At 40.9% G+C, this 24,495-nt stretch overlaps 1 protein-coding gene across 2 annotated transcripts in view; it reads right to left on the reverse strand.

Moving 5' to 3' along the window:
- Positions 1–306: 306 nt before the first annotated feature.
- The window catches only part of mtss1 (MTSS I-BAR domain containing 1), a 64,858-nt gene continuing 40,669 nt past the window's right edge, over positions 307–24,495 (reverse strand). Inside the window, exons 7-14 of one of the 2 annotated variants that reach the window (XM_067586333.1) lie at positions 13,815–13,972; positions 13,597–13,704; positions 12,733–12,830; positions 12,543–12,621; positions 9,084–9,215; positions 7,954–8,104; positions 7,196–7,222; positions 307–5,229 (exon numbers count right to left, since the gene is read on the reverse strand). In XM_067586333.1, coding sequence (XP_067442434.1) covers positions 4,112–5,229; positions 7,196–7,222; positions 7,954–8,104; positions 9,084–9,215; positions 12,543–12,621; positions 12,733–12,830; positions 13,597–13,704; positions 13,815–13,972 — 1,871 coding nt within the window. In that variant the 3' untranslated portion in view covers positions 307–4,111. The remainder of the gene's footprint in view (positions 5,230–7,195; positions 7,223–7,953; positions 8,105–9,083; positions 9,216–12,542; positions 12,622–12,732; positions 12,831–13,596; positions 13,705–13,814; positions 13,973–24,495) is intronic. The other variant, XM_067586334.1, reaches the window with a different exon arrangement.

Below are 24,495 nucleotides of genomic sequence, written 5' to 3' on the forward strand. Positions count from 1 at the left end.
AAGGGGATTTTTAAGAGATTTGCAGAGGTTTCTTGACGTAGACGTGACCAGCAGATGGCGGCGTTACAGCACAGACACAGAGGACAAACAGTCTTTGGGATAAAGCTTAAGTTAGGAAGAGATGTAGATTTAGGGAAACATTGTGCTTCCTCATCAATACGGAAGACCAACTTTTCAATATTAATTTTTCCCCCTAAAAAGGTCAATAAAAGACATAAATTCATCCCAGTAAACACTGAATACACGACCACTCCAGCTGCGAAGTGAAAGTACACGACACAAAAAAAAGAGCACCAGCAGAATCAATTAATCAATCAATTATTATTATTATTATTATTATTGATCCCACAGAGAACATCAAAAGATGAAGAAAAAAGAACATTTCTACATTCTGTTGGTTCATGTCGGTCGTACGTCCGTTTAGTCCTTTTGCTCGCTTGTCGACAGTCAGACATCCAATCAGGTTTCAGATCCTCAAACATCAGGAAGTTCACTGGGTTTCCTCCTTTAAAGCTTTTCTACAAAAATATGACGAGTGACAACCGACGTCGGCGTCAGATCTGATCACATCACCTGATCAATAAATCAACAAAAATACAATCAGAATATGTGTACATACATTTTTTTATATATAGATTTAGATCTCTCCCAGGAATAGAAGCACTAATATATACAGACTCAGGGCGGCTGTGGGCTTATTGGGTCCAATCAATCAATCAATCAATCAATCAATCAGATGAATACCAGACGCTCTCAGACTGATGAGGAGGCAACGTTTCTGTCTCGTTACAAATATAAAACACTTAAATCAGCTGCAGCGGCACAAAAAACCTAAAATACACAGAGAAGTGTGTCTGAGAACAGAGCGAGACCAGCTGACCAGACACCGGACTGCATTTCCCAGCATGCAGCTGGACTCTCCTGGGCTGTAGCCAGGATTTGAGAAAAAACTGAGGTCATGAAAGACTCAAGACTCCCCCACCAGAACCCCCAAATACTGAACACACCTCTGACGAGCCTCTAACCAAACTGTAAAAGAAATGTGACATTTAATATTTACTTACTGAATATTTGTGAAATAAGTCATATTTTAAGATATTTAGTCTAAAAATATATCATTCTGCCTTTAAAAAAAAAAGCCCACCCACTGAATATGAGTGATTGTAGGATGTAAACTCTGAAGATGATTGTGAGGAAACACATCAGCAACAATTTTCACAATATATTGATTGTTGACGTCATTTTTTTTAAAGCAAAAAAGCCAAAAATCTTGCTTCTCAAAATGTGAATTTATGAGTCTTCTACAACAGTGCACTGAGTATCTTTGGGTTTTGAACAAGACATGTGAAGACGACACTTTGGGTTCTGGGAAATTATGATGGACACTGTTCACTACAGACCAAAATGATTAAACAAAACAATAATCAACAATAAAAAAAAAAAACTTGATACTTGCATCTCTAGTAAACTTCTCCTCACGTCATTAAATCCTTCAAATTCCCCCAAAATATAAACAGGAAATGACCTCAGTGTCGTCAGCGGTAGCTACAGCCCTGCATCCCAGCGCGCTTCGACAGCGACGCTCAACAGGCAACTTTTAGAGGCAACACGTGTTTTTCAGCATCGACATAAAAACAGACAGCAGTCAAGTTTATGGTCAACAGCTGGTTGATATGACCTTTGACCCTTTCTTAGCATCAGAACTTTCTTGATACTGCTCTGCAGTACCGCTGGGGTTCAAAGTTATGTTATCAAACCCTCGTCCGTCTGAATCTCTGCTCCGACCCACGTCTGCGTTTGGCTTATTAACAACTTTTGAAACAACACAAGTCAAAAAAATGACTTTAAAGAAACAGTCAAGTTTTACCAGATGGATTTGATATTTACAATTAAAGACGACCTGAAAGTTTTGTACATGAACCCTGATAATCAGACTGAACTGTCACTTCTAACATGATGTTAATGTTTTCTGTTTGGGGGAACTGAAGCTTTGGTATCTGTTGCTTTAGGAGCAGTTTACTTATTATTTGTCATGTCAATTAAAGACCAGTGTGCAAAATAGGGGGGTCTCAGGGGATCTTGGATCCCTTAATTAACACAGAACACCCTAAAAACTTAAGAATTGAGGTACCTGTTTCATATTAAATCTACATTGTTACGTTTATTTTCATGTTGAAAGGTGACAAGCAGAGCAGAAAATGTTGCAGCTGATACGTATCTGTGCTGCAGCTGTTGGTGTGGTTATAATACTGGCAGGTCAAGTGTTACACGTCAGGTCTGTAATTGACTCAGAAATAAAGCAGTGCGCTGTGGTGGTGTGATGTGGGTTTGTGCATTTTTTAACTTGTTTTAAGATATTTACATTTCTCATTTTTTAACAGCATATAGGACGGATAACTGCGTGATGTCGTTTAGTTGGAACGTGTGGCTGCTGCAGCACACTGCGTGCAACCTTGCTGTTATTTTTCTGGTTCTGGCTCAGGAGATTACGTCCTCATGTCTAATCCTGTGTACAAAGCTTTGATTGGCCTCGTTGTTGTTTTTTTTCCAAAAAGGGGGAAACAGCCATCAATTAGTTACAACACATTTTCAGAAATGTGGGCAGTGATTCAGAGGTCTGGAAGCAGGGATTGTATGTGTGCTCTCTGTTGATTAATAAAAGAACAATATTGGACTGGATGAAGGGGATTAATTAGATATACATGATAACAAATCCAAATGTTTCAGCAACATGGATCCACAATAGAGCCAGCTATTGGAACCCGACCAAACTCTGTAGATAAATAAAAAGATAAATAAACGCTGACTGAATGCACACAGTACTCTGAAGGAGGCTGTTAGCAGGTAAATTAGCAGAATTGGAAGATTTCCAGTTAAGTGTGCTGATTGAAACACTCAAACAAAAGCAAATTCTAGCAGTGTCTTTATTAAACATATGAGATCCTGCGTCTATAGAAACAGAAAGACATCAAAGTTCTTTTAATGTGAACCTTTATAGTTCTGCTCCTCATAGCCCGCTATGTTATCAGCAAAAATGTGGTCCACAGTTGCCGATCTGCTTCTCCAACATCAATGTTGCCTCTAAAAGTTGCCAACAAATCACTTGACTCCTTATCGAGATTATTCTGAATATTAACCAGCTGATTATTTACACCGCCCAAAAATAACATTTCTAATCCTTTTCCGCAAGTAGTGACCTTCAGCTGCACCATTTGGCATCCCAAAAGGTGGAAACAATTAAAAATTTGTCAGTTAAAATTTCTGTATGGGGGGGAGAGGAAGTGAGCGACCTTTGAGGACGTGAAATTCAGCAAATCACAACCTCCTCGGCTGCTTCCAAAGCGTTTTTTTTTTTTGTTTGTTTTTGTTCTAACATATTTACAATCTACAGATCCAGTCGATGTTTTGTTCCAGAGTCATGACCTTCAGGTTCTGTGTTTGACTCTTTGAGATGATCCGAGACCGAACCGAACACCGCCACTCGCCGTTCAGATACACCGTACCCGCTACTGACCCACAGCCAGCAAATGAAAACATCAACACGCCATGGTTCAACCATGTGACACAGTGGAGCTATTGAACTAGTTAATAAACCCCACCCCCACCCGCCTGGGAGTCTAGGCGAAAAAAGGCAAATCAAACACACCCAGAACTCAAGAGGATCTGAGACGCTAAGAGCTTCCTGTCTGGCTAATTAACAAGCCACATAACAATCGTCTGACCAGGAAGTGAGTACTAACTAAAACAATCAACAGTTCCATAGTTAAGACTGGGTCAAACAAAAACTTTTATCCACATTCATAATGCAAACACTAACCAAAAAAAAAAAAAAAAAAAGGCAAAAGATGGTCGCTGCAGCAACAGGAAATGACAACAAAATCAACAGAGAAAAAAACAGAGATCTAAACGACAGAACTTAAAATAAAACAAGACACACGTAGAGTTCCAGCGATTAATCAGCGTGTTCGTCAAGTCCGCCATCTGTACTGAACAGGAAGTCTACGTGTTTGATTTCGCTTTGTGCCGACACACTCTGTCGCCACTTCTGGGGCGCACGAAACCATTTAAACATAACAGTTAACCAGCAGGGAAGCAAAACAATCGTTCAGCTTCATTTGTGATTGGCCGGAGGGGGCAGCTGAGGGGCGGAGCGATCGTTGGTGAGGGTCCTTTTGAGTTTTACCCCTCTGATGAGGTTCAGCATGTTTCCTCCTCCGTCCTGGGTCAGCTGCTCCGGGTTCTGGTCCTGGATGGAGGGCGGAGGAGCCTGGGGCTGGTAGTGAGCGCTGTGGCCCAGACCGGAGGGCTCTCCCTGGGCGGCGGAGGCCTGATGCTGCTGCTGCTGCTGCTGGAGGAACAGCTTCTGCTTCTGCAGGTGGTCTTGCTGCTGATACAGATCCTGTTGATGCTGCAGCTGCTGCGGTTGCTGAAGCGGTAACTGTTGATATTGAAACTGTTGCTGCTGCTGATGAAACTGTTGCTGCTGCTGCTGATGATGAAACTGTTGCTGTTGATATTGCTGCTGCTGCTGCTGCTGCTGAATCTGAAGTTGCTGGTTGTGCTGCTGCAGTTGACCGCTTTGCTGCTGATGATTTAACTGTTGGTTGATCTGTTGCTGTTGTTGCTGTTGTTGCTGTAGGTACTGTCTCTGTTGATGCTGTTTGGCGTTGCTGCCCTCCGGCGGCAGGGAGGGTACGGTGGGTACGGGCACCGGGATGGGCATCTGACCCGGGACCAGCTGGTAGTACGGGGAGGAAGAAGAAGAGGAGGAAGGAGGCAGAGCGCTGAGGCTCTGCGTGGAGGTGCAGAGTTTACTGTGACCTAAACCTCCCGCTCCTCCAGCAGAGGGCACTGTGAAAACATTCTCATCGCTGCCGCCGTTTCCCGCGATGGCTTTGAGGGGGATCTGCGGGGTGCAGATGGGGATGGGGACCCCCCCGCTGATCGTACCCCTGCGATACGCCGGCTTGGACGACGGTTTGCGTCTGATGGTTGCCGTGTGAGACTGCAGCTGGCGTACGGATCCGCCGATCAGCTCCGGCTCCGCCAACAGGCTGACGGTGGAGGCGGGGCGCTGGGACTGAGCAAACTTCCTGTACTGGAAACTGAGATCGGAGTTCCTCGGGATGGTCGAGGACTTGTCGAAGTCTGATTGGCTGTTGCCGTGGGAGAGGTGATGTAAAGAGATGGAGTCGGCGTCTCCGTGGAGAGAGATGGACTCATAGTCAACTGGAGAGAGAGAGAGAGAGAGAGAGAGAGAGAGAGAGAGAGAGAATATTAGTTGTTGCTCTGCAGTCGGCTGCACTTTTATTTTCTTTCTGGATTATCTCCATGACATTTGATAAAATGTTTTTATCTCCTCATCTGACACACAGATGACAGAACAGCAGGAACATATAATTACATCAGTGACTCACTGGTCCTGTGTGTTTGTGTATGAATGAAAAATTAAGGGATGCATCATGGTGGAAACTCTTCTCCTCCAATAAAAAAAACAGGCAACACAGCAACCCAATTACTTTTAATTCACACGCAAAACCAAGCATCCTGTTCTCAATAATGAATTTAAAACCAAAGCACGTCACTTACACATGGTAATGACGTAAAACTTTATATGAGGTTTAAACACAGACAGATAGGATGAGCTAGTAAATCATGGAGAACACACACGATGTACTGTACGGTTTGTCTCTAACTGGATATTTTGGTTCCAAAAACTTTCATCTGGAGGAAAAAGTCTGTTAAAGTCTGTTTGTCTCCTAAAGGAACTGTCATTATTTACAGACTCTTCATGTTGACAGAAGAGTCAGCAGTCAACGAAACAGCTCAGCTGACAAAAGGATGATTCATACATTTAAAGAGGTGAAGTTAGTTTTAGTGCCAAACAACTGATTAGCCAATTAGCAAATTATCACTTGAGAGTATATTACCAAAACAAAATTTTACATAAAATATAACAGATTTGTAACAACATGTTACACATTCCAGGACTGAAAAGGAGTGGGAAGAAGAAAAATCTCAAAATAATAACAGAAATAGTATCATAGATGGTTCACTTGACATTAATAATCCTTCAAGTCATCTAAGAAGCAAAACTGTAAAACATTTGTTGGATCCAGTGTCTCAAATATAAAAACTGTGCTGCTTTTCTGTTTTGTATCATTTTAATTTAAAACTCTGAGTAATAAACAACCAGAAGACGTCATCTTGGACAATTTTCTGACATTTTATAGATCAATAATTAACCAATCAAAAGGTAATTGACAGATTCATCTATGAAATAAATGACAGTTTTACCTCCTCAGCATCCAAAAGAGGCCACTCGGATTTAAATTACTGCAACTAACAATTATTTTAATTATTGATTAATCTGTTGATTATTTTCTCAATAAATTGATTACTCCTTTTGTCTATAAAATGTCCTGAACAGTTTATAAACCCAGTTTACTATCAAAGATGATTAAATAAACCAGAAAATATTCACATTTAAGAAGCTGGAACAAGAGAGTTTTAGTATTTTTTTCTTAAAAAGATCATTTAATTGATTGATTATCAAAATAGTTGTTTCTCGATCGATTAATCAATCAATCGACAAATGTTGCAGCTCTAATTTAAACTATTTTTGTGTTTTGTTTAATCATAGTTTGTACTTCGAAATCTTTTTTTTTTTTTTACTGTCATTGACACACTAAACATTCAGGTAGCAGGCTTCTCATTGTTGTCACATGTCAGATTACAAATAAAACATTGCCTACAGCAGATTATATCAGCTGTAGTAACGAATGTCAATTTACACAACAAGCAAAATGAAACTTGACTGTTATCTGGTTAACGTCCTGCCTGCATACTGGTGTGTTATTTCATCTTATGCTGCTTCATTTTCAGGTTGCAGCTAAAGGTTGTGTTTTATTCAATTATGAATATTCTCAATTACTAATTAGAGTGAACTGATACTCAGCTGAACCTAAACACATTTGATAAATGGATGCTGATTTGATAACATGCAATCGAACCCGAATATTAGCTGGGAGACGAGCAGGCAGGCAGGCAGGCAGGCAGGCAGGCAGACAGGCAGACAGACAGGCAGACAGACAGGCAGACAGACAGGCAGACAGGCAGACAGACAGGCAGACAGACAGGCAGACAGGCAGACAGGCAGACAGACAGACAGGCAGACAGGCAGTCAGAGACCTACCATAGAGGGGAGGATCTCTCTTTACAGCTGGAAGAGAAGGAAGGAAATTTAACCAAGAAAACACAAAACTATTGAGACCCAGAGAGGAGCTAGTAAACCAGCAACAGAAGAAATACAGAGAAACTAGTAAATAACTGAGATGACAGACAACAAGTCAACACAAACATACAGCTGAGAGGTCAGAAAGACAGTCAACCAACCAGCCGAGAGCTGCCTGAGTGAGCGTGTGTACACAAACCTAAAAAAACCATAATGTGTTCTCCAGTTTTGTGTTAGTGGCTTTGCCCCATCAGTTTATATGTTTATATCAGTTTATATCACAGATTGTTCCTTTAAGTCAGACAGCTCATAGTTGCTTCAGTAACCTCTCTTATTGTTTTATAACTGGATGCAGCATGAAGAGCACATGGTCAGTCATCAGTTTAAAGACTATTTGTGGGTCAAAACTAGTAAAAACATAACACAAGAGGCCCCATGCAAGAACCACTCGCACAAACAGATTTGTTCTTAAGAGGCACGTACGAGTGATTTCAGAAAATTGGCATTCATCAATTTTCTCTCAGGTGCAAACGTAATGTACAAGTTGTCCAGACCTGTCGTACAAGTCCTGAACAGATTAGACTTTGGAGTTTAAATACGATACCCAAATAAACTAAAATAAACAAACAATTAATATTTTGGTTCACTATATTGTCATTATCAAGGTTTCTTGGTTGAGTCTTACTCATGGTGTTTGATGGTCGTGTCTCTGTACTCACTGTGTGTGTGTATGGTGTCCTCGGAGCAGGACGGGGTGGTGGTCTGGGTGCTGTAGCCGCTGGAACAGTGCAGAGAGTCCCTGCTGCTCCTCGGGGCGTCCGAATTCAACGCACCCAACGTCAACGCCAACTGATCACGGGCCGAGCAAGACTGAGAGAGAGAGAGAGAGAGATGAGGGGGTTGTAAAGTTTACTGTATTAAAGTTTAATTTACTGTTTTCAAAATAATATGCTAGATGTTCATATAGATATATGGAGGGAAAAGGAGAGGAAACAAAAAGAGGATTCAACTAGATCTAAACTGTTCGAGTGATTACAAAGTTTTTAATAACTTTTGTTCAGCACAGTGTGATAAGTCATGTATTAAAGTTTGAAGCCGATACCATTAACGCCCTAGGAGGAGACAGTGTTTATTCAAGGTCCAAAATTGGCACAAAGCCGTACTTTGATGAGCACACTGCGGACTTCCTGTTGGATTTAGGTCAGGGGTGTCAGCGTATGATTTGTAGGTCTTGATGAGACGAATAATTGAGTTTTGGTTCGATCTCTCTACGACATTCCTACGGGCCGTGGCGGCTGTTTCAGATACATAGGTGGCGCTCTCAAGCACATTTTGGCACTTTGGGGGTTAATCTGATGTGCGTGCCAAATTTAGTGAGTTTTTGAGCATGTTTAGGGGGTCAAATTTAGGGTTGAAGTGGCGTAATAATAAAGAAAGAATAATAAGAAAGAAACAAACACACGAAATACAATAAGGTCTTTGCCCTTTGGGCTCAGGCCCTAATAAGAGGAAAGGAGACGAGAGGAGAGGAGAGGAACGTTCTCCTCTGGTCTTCTGCTGCCCTCTGGTGGCTGCTGCAGGTTTCTGATCAGCTGTATTGAAACACATCTGAAGCAGTCTTCAGATATGTTTGGTGAACTTTGAAACCTTTTTAAATAGATTTTTCTAGTTTTACACACAAGCATGGAGAGAAGAGCTCAAGCAGAAGTCCCTCTGGTGACAGAACCCTGAGATACTTTTGTTTGCTTTTTAAATTTCTTAATGTTTAGTTAATCACAGTGATGCTGCCACTGTGTGTGTGTGTGTGTGTGTGTGTGTGTGTGTGTGTGTGTGTGTGTGTGTGTGTTACCTTCCCAGATGCAGACATGGCGCGGGCTCTCTCTCCATGGTGTGTGTAGATGTTGTGTGGGGGGGCCAACAGCCCGTTTTCCGCTCCTCCGCTCATCCCAGAAGCGAGCTGATTGGTGGAGCCAACCGCATCCTGTCATAAATAAACCAGTCGGAGTCAATTAATCCGCACGTCGTGTGAGTTAAACGACAATATCATTAATACACAAAGAGCAATCCCATTGAGCCATCATAGAAGTCCCTCATCACACATCAATTATAAAGATTATTCTTCTGTTTGCAGGTACAAACAGGATGTCAGCACATTATTAGATAAAAGCCTCTAACACACATCTATTTCCCTGTCAGCAGAAATAATAAGTTTAATGAAAAAGTTATTTTTGCAAATGATTTTTCTTGAGAAACCTGCGGAGGTCGCTGTACTGACTGACTCCTACAACGCCTGCTGGTCTGTCGTCATCAACACGTTCAGCTTGTACTCTGTGGTCTTTAAAGCTTATCTAAGTAATTCAGTTGAAGTGAAAATGTTCTTCATCAGGTAAAAAAAAAGGCTCTGTTAGCTTGTTTAACCTTGGCTCTTAGTTTCCAAGCTAACCAGCTGTTTCATAGAAACAGATGTGTCTGTCGTAGGAGCCGTTTTCCTCACGGTGACGACTGCTGAAGACAGATAACCGACTGTAACCGAAGAGTTTGGATCCAAAGTTCAAATGCTTTTAAAGGCTTCAGCTGACATTACTGTAGACCAAAACTAACAATGTGAACAATGTGTCAGTCCGTCTATCAAGGCTTTTTAACTTCCCTATCCCGTCTGTCTCAGCCTGAAGCACATTGGTTCCTTCTGAAGAGGCAAATCTTTAAAAAAGGTCCATTGATTTCCTTAAACAGCTGGATCACTGAAGTGTTTTATAATTTTTTTGGACAACAATTGAGCTGAATAACATAAATCAGGCTTTGGATACACTAACAATAGTTGGATCAATTCATTGTTGGTTTTGGTTTTTTTAATGAAAGTTGTCGACAAGAAGAAAAACATAAAATGTCACCAGAATTGTCATTTAACATCCTGGACTGACATCACATTAATTCAATGTTGGTTATAAATGATCATCTTGCTCATTAAACTTTGGAAATAAACTCTTCAATTAAAAAAAAAAACCACACAAACCTGATGTATTTCCATCATCACTTAACAGGCAAAGAAAACTCACAGGACCACTGACGAGACACCACTGACAGTAATATTAACACCATTATAAAAGGGGCATTACACCAAATCTTCCATAACAGAGAAGGTGTCTTGGTAACAGAAGAGAGATATTTGACGAGGTATCTGACAGTGGGACGAAGGCTGGTTGAGGTTTGCAGGGTGGGACGAGATGATCACATAATGAAAACATGCTGATAACTGTACACTGAACGTTTTTAGAGCTGAGACGATTAGTCTATTGATCAAGTGACAGAAAGCTAATCAGTAACGGTTTTGATCACTGATTAATGATTTAAGTCATTGAATTCTTTTGGTTCTGGCTTCTCATGTGTGGGTTTGCTGCTTTTCTCTGTTTTATATTGTAAACTGAATGTCTTTTAGACTGTTGGTCAGACAAAACAAGCACATTTAAGATTAATGTTGATGGGCATTTTTTACTATTTTCTGACACGAATAATCAAGAGAGTAAAGAACTGAAAGTGCTGAGTATTACACTGTGATTTTTTTAATATTTATTTAAGTGGAAATTGACAGGAAATGGCTGACTGGATTGCTTCAGCTACTATTTTACTTCACTGATGCATCAACCATCCAAAATAAATAAAAATCAACCATTAATTATCTCCTAAAGTCTAAAGTGTCACTTGGAGTCTAAAAACAAAAGCAGCTGTGAGTATTCACAAAAAATTAAGTCACAAACATACTGACAGCAAAAAACACATCAAAGAGTCAAAGACACACAGCAAAGGATACATGAGACGGATCAGCAGACACTGATACGTCAAAAAAATTAGACCATAAATACACAAAACGTAAACACTGTACATCTGAACACATACAAACATCCAGTTTTATGGCATGGGATCAAAAATTAGGATTAAAATGACAACAGAGGGTTTAAATTCAGAGTTTACGGGATGAGACATGAGGTTTAACCGAAGACATTTGAAGCGGATGAAAATCGGAAGAAATAAAAAAGGGTATAAAAAGAAGTGCGATGCGTGAACTGATGGAGGACACGAGGAATAAAGACGGTAAAACAACAGGAGATGATATGAGTCCAGTTAATACCGATGGGAGACAACAAACGGTTACAACACGGTCAAACACAGGAAGCCACTCAGGTTGGGGAGGAATGTAAATAGTTGTAGTTTTTTCTCACGGTGCTCATATCCCTGCGGCTAACACGGCGGCCGAGCGCGGGGTGGTGGCCATGGCCGGCAGCGTAACCGTAGCGACCACGGCTGCCCTGACGACCGAGGCGAGACGGGGAGTTCCCTTCGCTGAGGGACCGCCCGCTTTCGTCACAGCCAATCAGCAGATAGGGGGAGGAGCAGCGCTACACACAGGAGAGGGTTAGAGCGGTGTGTTTCTATTTTATACGTCTTTCAAAAGCTCTTAGTTTCATACTTAAATGATAGTGTGTGATTCAGGGAGTGTGTTATTTGAGTAAAATTTACCAGTAAGATGTTTTAAAAATGAGAATTTAAAGTTTAAAAGCATATATTTGTTGAGTGGGACTGAAATTAGATGATATTAAAGTACCAGTAATGTCCAGTACATGGCTAAAAGTATGCAGACACCCCATTTACACCCACATGTTACAGATGTTTAGATGCTCTAACAGCCTCCACTCTTCTAGTTTTAAGGCTCTTCACCAGATGTTGGAACCTGGTTGCAGGGATTTGCTCCCATTCAGCCACTAGAGGTCATTAGTGAGGTCCGGCTCACAGTCGGCGTTGCAGTTCATCCTAAAGATGTTGGACTGGGGTTGAGGTCAGGGCTCTGTGCAGGCCGGTCCACACTGAACTGAGAAAACAAATGGCTTTGTGCACGGGGGGCGTTATCTTGTTGAAACAGGAGACTGTTGTCACAAGGTTGGAAACACTTTATTGTCTAAAATATTGTTGTTTGCTGCAGCTTTAAGATGTCAAACAGCTTCAGACCAAAAGGACACGAGAGTGTGTGGAGAGGGGTGACTGTGTACTTTTGGCCATATACTGCATATCAAATGTATGCTTACTTTTAAATCAATAAATAAACATATAATATACTTTTATGAAAGAAAAATAAAGTATCATCAGAGACGTTAAGAGTGATCTAAAGGAATTCTGCTATTTTTGAGGACAAATCATTTTGAAATACTGGATTTTTATTTTTTTTTGAGTAAAATGTTTTCTAAGTTCATATTCTGTTCAGACATATCAAAAAAAAACAGGCCCTATATCTACGATATGTATGAGTGTGTGTTACCTGGATGTGAACTCCATCCACAGCACAGCTGATAGAGTCCAAGGAGGGAACGTGTCTCACTGATCCAGACTGGTAGTTACTATAAAAAACACACATAAACACTACAGTTAAGGATTGGTAGCACTAACATAGAGGTGGTTTGCTTAACCAGTGGAAACGCAGCAGCAGAGTTATGAGTTATGTGTGTTACCTGCTGATGCTGCTCTTCCTGGACAGAGTGTTACTGGGAGAGGCTGGAGGCGTCTGATAGGTGTAGCTGAAATCAGAACCTTTCAGGTCCAAAATCACCTGAGAAACACACACACACACACACAAACAAATGACAAATCAGGTGACTTTGTGTTTCTGTGTGCACTGTTGTGAGGATAAAGCTGGTGTTATTCTACATTTTTTCTTATTATTAGCAAATCCCATGACAGAAGCAGTCATGTGTTTAGTCCGTCTGTCACTACTTTCTGACTTCCCTACCCCTGTCTGTAGCCTGTCGGTTCCTACTGAAGATGTAAATCTTTATAAATAGGTCACAGATATATAGTTTCATTTTTTAAAAAGGCTCATAATATCCTGTAACAGCTGGGCAGCTGTCGTGTTTAGAGAACATTACTCAAACAGGAGGAAACGGTGCATTTATTACGGACTGTTTTCAGTGGATTAATCCACATTTGGTGCTCTTAAGACTATTTCTGGCAGCAGGACTGTGTGTGCGGGATTAAGTCGAACTATAATGCGTGTGTTCGTGGTAATAAAGGAACATGTCACCTAGTGAAAATGGGTGACATTGATTGATTGATTTCAATAGTTTTTGGGCAGGTCTACGGTACAGAGGAATAAGATTTGCTTTGGATACACACACAATATTTGTTTGTTGTATTCATTGTTGGTTTTGGTCTGCACATGGGTTTTTAATGACAATAAGAAAAATATAAAACACCCCCAGACTTGCTCTTGCTATTTTACAAATAATGGAGCTAAAAATGCAACATGTGGCCTGAGGGTGGCACTAGGGGAACGTAAGAGGTCACTAAAAACATCAGATGGAGGAAGAGGAGGGTACCTGCTCGCTGGCTGGTGGGAGTTTATTGGGCTCAGCTGTCAGGTTGGTCAGATCTTCCAGAATAGTCTGCAGGTGGGTCACTTCACCCAGCATGTTGATCTCATGGTCCTACAAACACACACACACATTAATGATTAGTGTGACTATTCTGCCAGTGTTGTACTGGTGTAATTGAACCAGTCATCTCACACACACACACACACAGAGGCAGTACTGACCAGTACAGGCTTCAGCATGGTGACGAAGCTGCAGTAGCGCGCTCTTTCCTCTATCAGCGCTCTGCAAACCGCTCGCTTCTCTGTCTCTTCCAGGACGGCGTAACGCACGTTGACATCCTGCAGCGCGCTGTCCAGTTGGCCCCGCGCCTCATCTTTCCCTACAGAAACACATAAAGGAGGAACTGATGTGAGGGAACACACTGGGAGGAAACAACATCAGGCTGAAGGGATGACAGACTCATTTACTGTCACTGAAAAACTATCAAGACATGCTGCCTGTAGGTATTACTCCTCTCAGACTAGTAGAGAAGATAAATCACAGTCAGACAACAGGCAAAGAAAGGACACACACTATAAACATTAAATCAAATGAAAGCCCTTATATTTATCTTTATATTAAATTCCTGACAGAGAAAACAGATCATCATCAGTATCATTCATCACATGAGCAGATTACACAGACTCAGGCTGTGATACCCAGATTTTACCAGCAGGGGTCAGCACAACACTACACAGCTCAAGTACTAGCAGCGAGGGAAGACCAGACCCCCCCCCCCCCTACACACACACAGAGACACACACACACACACACACACTTCCAGGCGCCATGACTACATTTCCTCATTTTCCTAGATTCATTTGTCAGATATGGATGTGTCGTTGTTGTCTATTTATTGCTGCTGAAAAGAAGAGATGCTTAAGGAAGGTGGACTGCTGATTCATCTTAAGCACCCCCAACCCCCCACCCAGCACACACACACACACACACACACACACACACACACACACACACACAGTGCTGAGTGTCAGCTGTTTCTCACACAAGTGCTGCCTGACCTTGTCCTCCTCTGTCTGAGCGTGAACACCAGTTTGTTTAAATATGTGATTATAAAATGTGAAAAACAGTCTGACAAGGCAGGATTTACTGGATCGTACTGATCTATTAATTTAGTGATACATCGCTTGCATAATCGTGATAATGACGTGCCAATAAAGCATGTGAGAAAGAAAATGAGAGAAATAGTGATACTGTAGAGAGGGAAAGACTTTAAATCTGAGACTCTCTCTCTCTCTCTAATGTGATTTACTACATTGTTTACTGGACTCCACCACAGCATGTGAACCGGACCAGCTTCATCGCATGATTCTGTCCTCAAACCAGCACATGAAAAACCCCTGAAACCCAGTTCACCACTGAAAAAGCCTCCGGTCTTTCTTAGACAGAAACTATTTTTTTTCAAAGCCGACCAGAGGACTGTTCTGGATGGAAGACATTTTGTGGTTCTTTCATCACAAGCTTAACGCGACGCTCATTACTCAGGTCGGTTACCAACATTAATAGAGCAGTTACGTTTTCAGCATTTGGACCAAATAAACCCCCTTGTAACCAGAAGGTTGTGGGTTCAATCTTTAGACCAGCAGGATAAATCTAAAGAGAAGCGCTCGTCCATCCGTCATTACAAACGCTGAGGCGCCGTCGAGCGAGACCCCCGAACCCATGGCTGCTCCGGCGGAGCTGCTCGGTGACGAACTGATCAGACTGTGGTTGTACTGAGCAGCTTCTAGGTGTGAACGTGTGTTCTGATAATAAGAGCATTGATCTCTGTGATACTTGAGAGGCTAAAAATAAAAAACAAAAACATCACGCTGAACTGTGACAGAATGTAGCTGATATTTCTTCTTTAATTAAGAAATGGACCGTTCTGACACAAAGATAATGACAATAATACAATATTTTCAGGACTTTCTTGAGAATCTGACTGACTTGTTGAAGCGAAAAACCCTCAGAAACAACATTTAGACTAAAGTTACTAGTGACAATACGAGTAAAGCAGCAAGTTTTATCAATTTACCACACATATAAGACAAACTGAAATATATTTCAATAATATATATCACAAAAAAACTATGTAAACTCAATGCAAACTGTTCTACTACAAGGTTCAGTGCATATTAATAATAATGCTAAAATTATAGGACATCGGAGTGTTAATACAATATTATCACGCAAGATGTCTCCGTACTACCAACCTCAGATTCTCTGAGAACACTAAACCTCCTTCTTCTAGTGCAACAAATTATAAAACACATCATATGTGTCTGTAAGCAAACAGGAAGTCAACTAATCCTGTGACATTTCATCAAAACTAAACAATTTGAATACCAGCACAAAATAAATCAGCTCTAGTATTTGCAGCTGGGAGACTCTGACAGAGCTGAGAGTGTTGATCCGGTCTGAGCGAGGTGGTCAGACCTGCAGACCGGCCGGCTGCGGAAACGGACACAACCACTGAATGTGAAAGTAAATCCAGACGTGGCGGAGTTTAAGAAGAACTCACAGAGCTGCAGCCGCCGTCACAGTTGTGTTGAATGCTCTGCTGTTTAGCTGGTGACCTCCCAGAGTTCCCACTGATCATAACCATCTAATACCTCACACCTTAGATCCTGATCTCCGGGCTTATATGTTCACCAGATTTCAGTCAAATTGTTCCTGAGATATTTTTATTGCAAACATGGTAAAAACAAAACTTCTTTCTAACTTCAAATGTGAGAAAAAAGGCATAAAAAACACACACACAGAGACAGTAAATCCCGTGGAAAACAGTGAAAAAGCAGTTTCCACAGCCAAAAACACAGTGCAGACTTTGTGTCAGAAAGCTAAACACAGCCTGTTCACTCAGGTGTGTGTGTGTGTGTGTGTGTGTGTGAGAAAGCATGGAGAGGACAGCAGGATCGTTTCCACGTTGTTAACAGAGGCTCAGTGTCGGCGTGCTGTTGGGTCCGCCTGACGTCTGGCCTCTGTGGAAACACGCAGACAGGCTGCGTGTTGTCAGACTGTGTTTCTACAAGGGTCTGGGCTCGCCACCCACAAAAACACAAAGATGTGAACTCAGAGGCTCCGTCCTGCACAGAGTCGACTCCTTCGCTTCATTAAAAAGGTGAACCACAGTTCAGATGGAGCTAATTCTCACCAGCTGGGAAATGTACTGTGATAACACCACTTGTTTGTTTCCAAACAGGATCTACAGCTTTATGAGTCATTATATTTATTAGTTATCATGTTTGTCAGTCTCTGACTTGTAGAAACCGATCATGCGGTGATTATTTTATGTTTCACAAGGCTCGGATGTATGTGACTTGGCGGTTAATAACACGGAAGTGACTGAGAAGCAAACAAACATGATGCCTCATGTCAGCCAAAATCTAAGTAACTTAATCCTGATTTAATTCTGGAGAAGTCAGAGACACATAACACAACGAGTTGTTACGGGAGGAATCTTTCCCCCCTCCGTCGCTGTGGCTCTGGACTACATTTCCCAGAGATCAGCTGTCAGTCAGACAGCGTGGGCAGGACTGTGACATCTTCTGTATTGTATTTTCTGTTGATTTAGTTTGAGTTTCTTCCAAAAGCACATTTTTTTTCATTTGTTCATCCGACCCTGGTGGCTCACTGCTCGTGCCAATTACACTCTCAATGTGTTTATACAGTATGTCTTGCGATATTCCAGATTTTTTTCAAATCCCATAACAAGACCAAAACCAACAATGAACTGATCCAATCTCTCTATTCAAAGCCTGATATGTCTTAGTCTTCTGTGCCGTAGAGCTCCATTTTTGGCTGACGTGTTCCTTTATTACCATGAAGAGCTGCAACAATCAGTCGATTAAATCGATTAGTTGCCAACTATCAAATTTATTGCCAACTATTTTGATAATAGATTAATTGTTTGGAGTCATTTTGTCCAAATTCTCCGATTGCAGCCTCACAAATGTGAATATTTTCTAGTTTCTTTAGTCTTCTATGATAACAATCTGAATGATCTTTGGGTTGTAAACAAAAGGCGACATTCCAGGACATCACCTTAGGCTCTGGGAAACAGTGATCAATGTTTATCACCATTTTCTGACTTTTTATAAACCAAACAACCGATTTATTAATCAAGAAAATAATCCAAAGATTAATCGATCATGAAAATAAATGTTAGTTGCAGCCTTACTACCCACACACATCATCCTGCTGCTGAATATAAATCACTAGAGCATCAAATGTGTATCCATCCGCAGTTAAAAATAGTCCCCAACAAATGCAGCATTTATTCCTATTATAAGTAGCGTTTGTGAAAAACTACAGTGAGCAGCTGTTTAATAAAATAAAGGAGCCTTTATGTGACAGAAAAGTGTCGAAAAAGTCAGATAGTGTTGAGAAACAGATTAAAATGTTTGTTTGTTTTGGTCTTTTATACAGAACATTGCCAGACTTATTCTTTAAAAAGCATCAGATGCTGAACTTTTAGACAACAATTGTTTGCAAATAAAAAAAACCAAAATAGATAAAATATACAAAACATATGCTGACAAAGGGAAAAGGAACGAACACGTTTATTGATTGAGTCATTTAAAAACATCACAAAGCAACTACAAACGGACTTGAAGCATAAAGAGTGAAACCCCTGAGTTATAACCTTTAAATACGTCAGAGCCTCATTAGTTGCACCTTCTTTAGCCGTAAACCAGTCTGTTTGCATTCCTCAGTCACTCAGGTACAGCTATCCTCAGGCTGGGTTAAATGAGGAATCACCAACAATGACAGGACACTGCTGCTGAACAGTGTCTTCTCTAGAGACCGAGCACGTGTCGGTCGCTCGGTATTTCTGTCTAAATCACGTACAGATTCTTTAGATGGTTTTTTTCAGCATGAGATCTCAGAGGGAATTTAACCCTCACCTGGTCTATGCTGTGTTCATACACACGACTACAGGGGTTGGACCGAGTTATCTTGTCCAGTGTAATGTGTTGCATAAAGATTTAACACAGTTTATGGATTATTCTTAAATTAATCAATGGATATTGACGACCTACGCCTGTCTGAAGCTGTTCCAACTGCACATTTGAACATGTTTATTGTAACAGTAATTAACTATTATGTTAAAAATGACTGTGGTGATGTTCACCTGGGTTTTAGTCAGTGATGATTTAAATATTGTTTAATAGGTCAGTTGTCCACACACTGACAGGAATACAAATCTGCAAGATAATACACTTTGGATGTTTGACTACATTTAAAGTACTGAAAACTAGCTCAAAGTAGTTTTTGCCAGCTGTTTACACCTTACAATAGAAAATTTGATATCAAAGTCTGACTTCAAACCCCCCCCCCCCCTCCCCGATTACCTCCACGTCTTGTACCAAAATTTTGAAATCAATCTGAAAAAACTGGAACCCAATGTCTATAAATTGATCTGCAAGAAATGGGTACCGAAGGATAATTAGACCCAATCCAAAATGCAGACAGCTCAATCAGAGAAAACACCAACGACTCAGCACCAGGGTTGTGTCTTGGATAGTAAGAGCTAAATTGACCCATTAAGACCCCTAATTACATGCCCCCACTCTAACTCTCTCTGTACATTTTGTAAATAACTTACTCCTGCATGTTTGTTAACTGTAAGCAGTTTGTAAAGGTCTTGTAGTGACACATAACTACAGCAATAATAATATTCATTGTGATTTCTGCTGATGTCTGCAACATATTCTTTTAATCGCAGTGACTCATCTTCCCAGAAGGCAGAGCTCTCACTTCAATGTAAAGCAGCTTATTCATCCAACAGTCTACACCATCTGTGTCAAGCGCTGATGATGTCATCAATGTCAGACAAGGAGTTGAGTCCAGGTGTTTGAAGGGTTTTCTCTTGAGCGTTCTGGGGGCAGGTCTAGACATGAAGCGGCTGTATGCAAAAAAATCAGCCTCGAGATTCAAATGATTTTACCTCCTTTAACCTCCATCGTCCTCACTTTCTTCACATCGCTCCTCCTTTAACTTTTCTTTCTCTCCTTTTTCCCTCCTCCTGCTTCACAATACTCTTCCCTTCTTCCAGCAAACTCTTCTTCTTACTTTCAACTTTTCTTCTTCGTCTTCCTTTGACGTCACGATCGTGTTCCTCTTTTCCAACCATCTCCCTCGACGTCTTTTAACTCTTCCAACATTTCTCCCTCCAATGAGAGCCATATGACATCATCCTTCCTCCTCCTTCTCCTCCTCCTCGTATATTCTATCATCCCCTTCGTTCTTTAATGCAACCACTTGAGAAAGAGATAATTGCATCATCCATCTGTCCCTCCTTTCATCTTTAACCTCCTCATCTTTTTCCCGGAGAAGTAATTCCCTTTTTTTTTTTTTTGTCTTTATCATCATGTATATTTCCTTTTCTCTTTCTTCCCTATACAGACCCCCATCCGTCACCCCTCCTCTTCCTCACTCTATCTTTCTAACCACAGTAACCACTGTGGAGCCGTGGCGAGTATGACTTCAAGCCCTCCCTCCCTCCATCCCTCTCCTCTTCTCCTCCTCTTCTGTATACAACCACATGGCCAGCAGCCATCTTTTGTCTTTTTTTTATCTCATCGTTCTCTTTGTTTACTTGTCATCTACCCTCTTGGGGGTCCTGCACAGGCCTAAAACTAGGATCCCGATCCTGCAACTCTCAGATCAAACCGGGTTGCGGCTGTGGTTCAAGACGTAATCAAAAACTACTTGCATGGTTGGCGGTTCAATCCCCTCCTGTCTATATGTTGAAGTGTTCTTCACTGTGTCTTTGAAGGAGGAGTAACAACAAAAAGTCAAGGTCTGCTCTCATATTTTGCAGCAAAATTGAAGACCCGAACTGAACTTGGGTCTCAAATTCTGATATGCATGGATGTTGATGCATTTTTAAACCTGTGAATGGGGTGTGTTCAAGCGCAAACGGGAAGTGAAGAAGCTCTTTAATAATTCACGTCTGGCCTGAGTCTGAAGCTTCATGCAGTCCCTCCAGACCGCAATAATTAACGCAAATTTGTGAGATATAATTGATGAGAACTTGCAATTTTGTTGAATTAGCACAACTAATGTGTATAATATTTCTTTATTATACCATCTATGTGTAGAATTTGTAGGTGATTATCACATCTTTCGAGTTTCTTTACAAAAATGAAACCATGCCTGTGAAGTCTGGGGGCAGCTTATATCACGCTTTATATGTCTCTTCATCTCATTGGTTGCTTTCAAATTTATTTGAATAAATAAGTGTTGGTCCTCGTTCAAACTAGAATTATTTTTGAAAACATGGCAGCCATAGTGTGTGTGTTGGCTAACCAGTAGCACCTTGACGCCCCTCCCATCCTCTCTCTCTTTCTCTCAGCAGTTGGAGATTCGCTATCTGAAGTGGTTACACACCACATAATGACAGAGAATACACACACACACACACACACGTTTGCCTTGGTCACTTTTGGGTACATTACACAGATTTACATTAATTTCCTGGAGACTTACCCCAACCATAACCACTACTTGCCTAAACCTAACCCTAACCTTAACCACTGACTCAAAAATGACCATTTTACCAATTGAGACACAGCTTTTGTCCCCAGTTGGACAAGCTGTCCCCAATTAAATGGTCTTTAGTCTGAAATCTGTCCCCAAAAGTGGCCTATAACACGCATGCACACACACAGAATCATACGTGATGATCAGTGATGGATAAGTTTACTGTTATGAAGTTTTTCTTCTCATTCAAACATACTTTATTATCCTACACACTATGTTTATACTACAAAACTTTTTTTTAACAAAAAGGAGAAGTGAACTGAAGTGAACTGAGAAAAGAGCAACAGATGGTAAGAGACTGTGAGCCAAAAATAAAATCATTCAAATTCAAAACTGAGCTTGTGAGGAGTTTCAGGATTTAAATGCAGCAACAAAAAAAAAATAAAAAGGCGAGCCAGAAAACATCTGTTAAAAATAGAGCTAAATACTTCTGTGTTGGTGTAAATGTGATATAATAACATTAGTGTCTGTTTAAGTGCAGCGCTATTTGCAAACCGGGGGAACGTACTGTAAAGCTGCAGAGCGAATAAAAAAAAACTAAACTTAAATAGTCAAAGGCTGAAAATAAGCGGACTTTTGTTAAGAGTAGTGTTCTTTTACCGGCAGCAGCTACAGCGGCGGTCCTTCAGTCTGTCCTTACTTATTATATGGTGTCTAAATACACACGCACGCACACGCGTAATTATAACGTGGAGCTCTGATTGGTGACGGTACAGAAACAGTTTTGGTACATCGGTGTCTTTATGGGCGGGTGTATGTGTGTTCTGGTCATTACATGATGACAACATGAGTAGCCGCTGCTCTGTCTCTTTCTCTGAATGTCTGCTGCTTACTTGTTTACTTATCGTCTCTCTGAGTGTAAAGAAAATAATAAGAAAGTGCTTTGATTTGGACGATTCTGGATTATTACAACTTCAGTTTTTTCCATCAGTAATAATAACATTGCATGTAAGTTAATAGATGAGATCTGGGAACGTTTAACATCACTAAAAAGAAGTGTGACTGTAAAGAAACACAAAGTCTAAACTTATTTAGAAGAAAAAACAAAGTAAAGCAGTAAAAATAGTGCCAAAACTAAATGTCTATTAACAGCTTCTAGATCTACTTCCTGGTTCACCTTTGACCTTCTGCATATTTCATGTGACTCTCACTCTCAGTGTGAACTCCAAATAAATGTTTTAAATAATCCGGATACTGGAAACTGTCGGTTTGTGTCTGATCGTCTGACTGCTTGTGTTTCTAGAGCGGTCAGACTTCTTTTTTAGTGATGTTTGTAGATCTCAGCAAAAGAACAGCTTCGTTTCCTCGATATATACCGCCACCACAGCTAAGCATAAACTCTGACAACCTCAGTCATCCTCGGTTTCCGAGTGCTTACAGTCACACTATGTGTTACAAACTAAACAAAAGATGCGTGTGGAGAAAATGAAACAGTGACGCTCTGTATCCTCATCATGTGGACACTGTTGCTATTAATTAATCTTTTATTCCAGAAGACAATAACAAATGGTGATAGATGTCTCTACACTGTTAAATGAAAGTCAGCAGTAGCTAAAGGGGGGATGCTGGGTATGAACGCAGTGTTATCACCACCAGTAGAACGCCCGGCCCAAACCATACAAATAAGTTGGATTAAATAAAAACTTTTCTTCAAATGTTTTAACTGTTTTTTTCCTGATCATTTACGCAGCTTAACACCAGCCTGGCGATTTAGTTTGTGGTAAAAAAAAAAAAAAGTCATGATGATGATTTATAGACAGTGAAGGGAATGGTGTGGAAAGAGACCAAAAAAAGAAAAGAAAGGAGGAAAGAAAGAAAGAAAGAAAAAAAAAAAGAAAAGACATGAAGCGGAAAGCATGTCCAGAGATGTTAAACCCACATCAGACATCACTCAGTTTACCATGGGCGGGTCTGCACTGAGACTGTGTGTGTGTGTGTGTGTGTGTGTGTGTGTGTGTGTGTGTGTACAAACTATTTCTGTGTCTGTGCATTTGCGTATTGAATTTGTTGAGAGAGAACAGAGGATATTTGTATAAAGGCCTCAAGGTTTCATTTCGATTGTGGTCTGTGTGTGTGTGTGTGTGTGTGTGTGTGTGTGTGTGTGTTTATGCATGCATGAATGTGTGTTTGTGCACGTGCTTGGGCGTTTACGTTCTATTTCCACCATATAAAACTGTCCGCAGTCATTCCTGGCGAAGCTTTCGGTCTCTTTGGTTATGGGACGGAGAGGCCAGGTGCAACCATGGCAACCACAGGGTGTGCCGCTTTGATAGTTGGGGAAGGGTGTGGCCCAGGTGACTGACTGCCTGGCAGTATGTCTGGGTTGCTACGGTAACAGTCCAACAGACAAGACTGAAGTATCTACAGGGCTTGTACAGAAACTGCTATAAAAAATAAAAAAAAAGGCCTCAGCAGTGGCTAAAGCTGTAACAGTCTGGATTTCATGAGTCATAGACATTAATAATAAAAAAATAAAAGTACATTTCAAAACAGCACTTATTCTGATAGTTTGACTGTAGAGCAAATTATCTTTTATGATGCAAAACATTTATTAAAAAAGTAGCACCTACGTCTGACTAAATGACAGCTGACATGAACCCGGCGACCTTCTGAACACTGTTTAAATAACAGAGGTAGGTTTCACTGTCTGTTTTGCAAGTCATGATTCAAGTCCCAAATCAAGACCAACAAGTCCCAACAACAGCCAAGTACCAAGTCCAAGTCCTACAGTTTGTTTTTGACTTGATAAAAAAAGTCGTTATTTGTCTGTCAGCTGGTCTGCGTTGACAAACACACCTTTGCGTCCGTCTCGCATAATGGGATCGATTCAAAGTGTAACTAATGGAGTCGTCAGCTCTCACAGATAAGCGTCTATCGCTTCTTTAATGATGCACAGCAGCGAAAGAACAGGACACGTTTCAGCCTTAAGCACCTCAGCGCTGAGCATCATTAAAGAAGTGATAAACACTTATCTGTGAGCGCTGACGACTCCGTTTGTTATCTTTGTGATTTTTTTTTTGGGTTACTCTCTTGAGAGTGAGTGAGTCCAGCACATCAGTTCTTCCGTTTAAGCTATTGATTCAAAGTATATCAGTTAAATTATCAGGAAAATAAAGATTTTTTTCTATCTATGGGCTCTTGGGAAGATATCAAGTCATTTCAAGTCAAAAGGTTAAAGTCTTAAGTGAAGTCACGAGTCAGTGAAGTCAGCATCAAAGTCAAGATGTAAGTGTTGTTTTGATTTTGTTTCCATAAGCGGGAAACAGGAATGTTGCTGTTTTATTCCTCTCTGACTGAACACATCTCAGACTCACA

This window comes from Thunnus thynnus, chromosome 4, assembly GCF_963924715.1.
Source record: "Thunnus thynnus chromosome 4, fThuThy2.1, whole genome shotgun sequence".
NCBI classification, from domain to species: domain Eukaryota; kingdom Metazoa; phylum Chordata; class Actinopteri; order Scombriformes; family Scombridae; genus Thunnus; species Thunnus thynnus.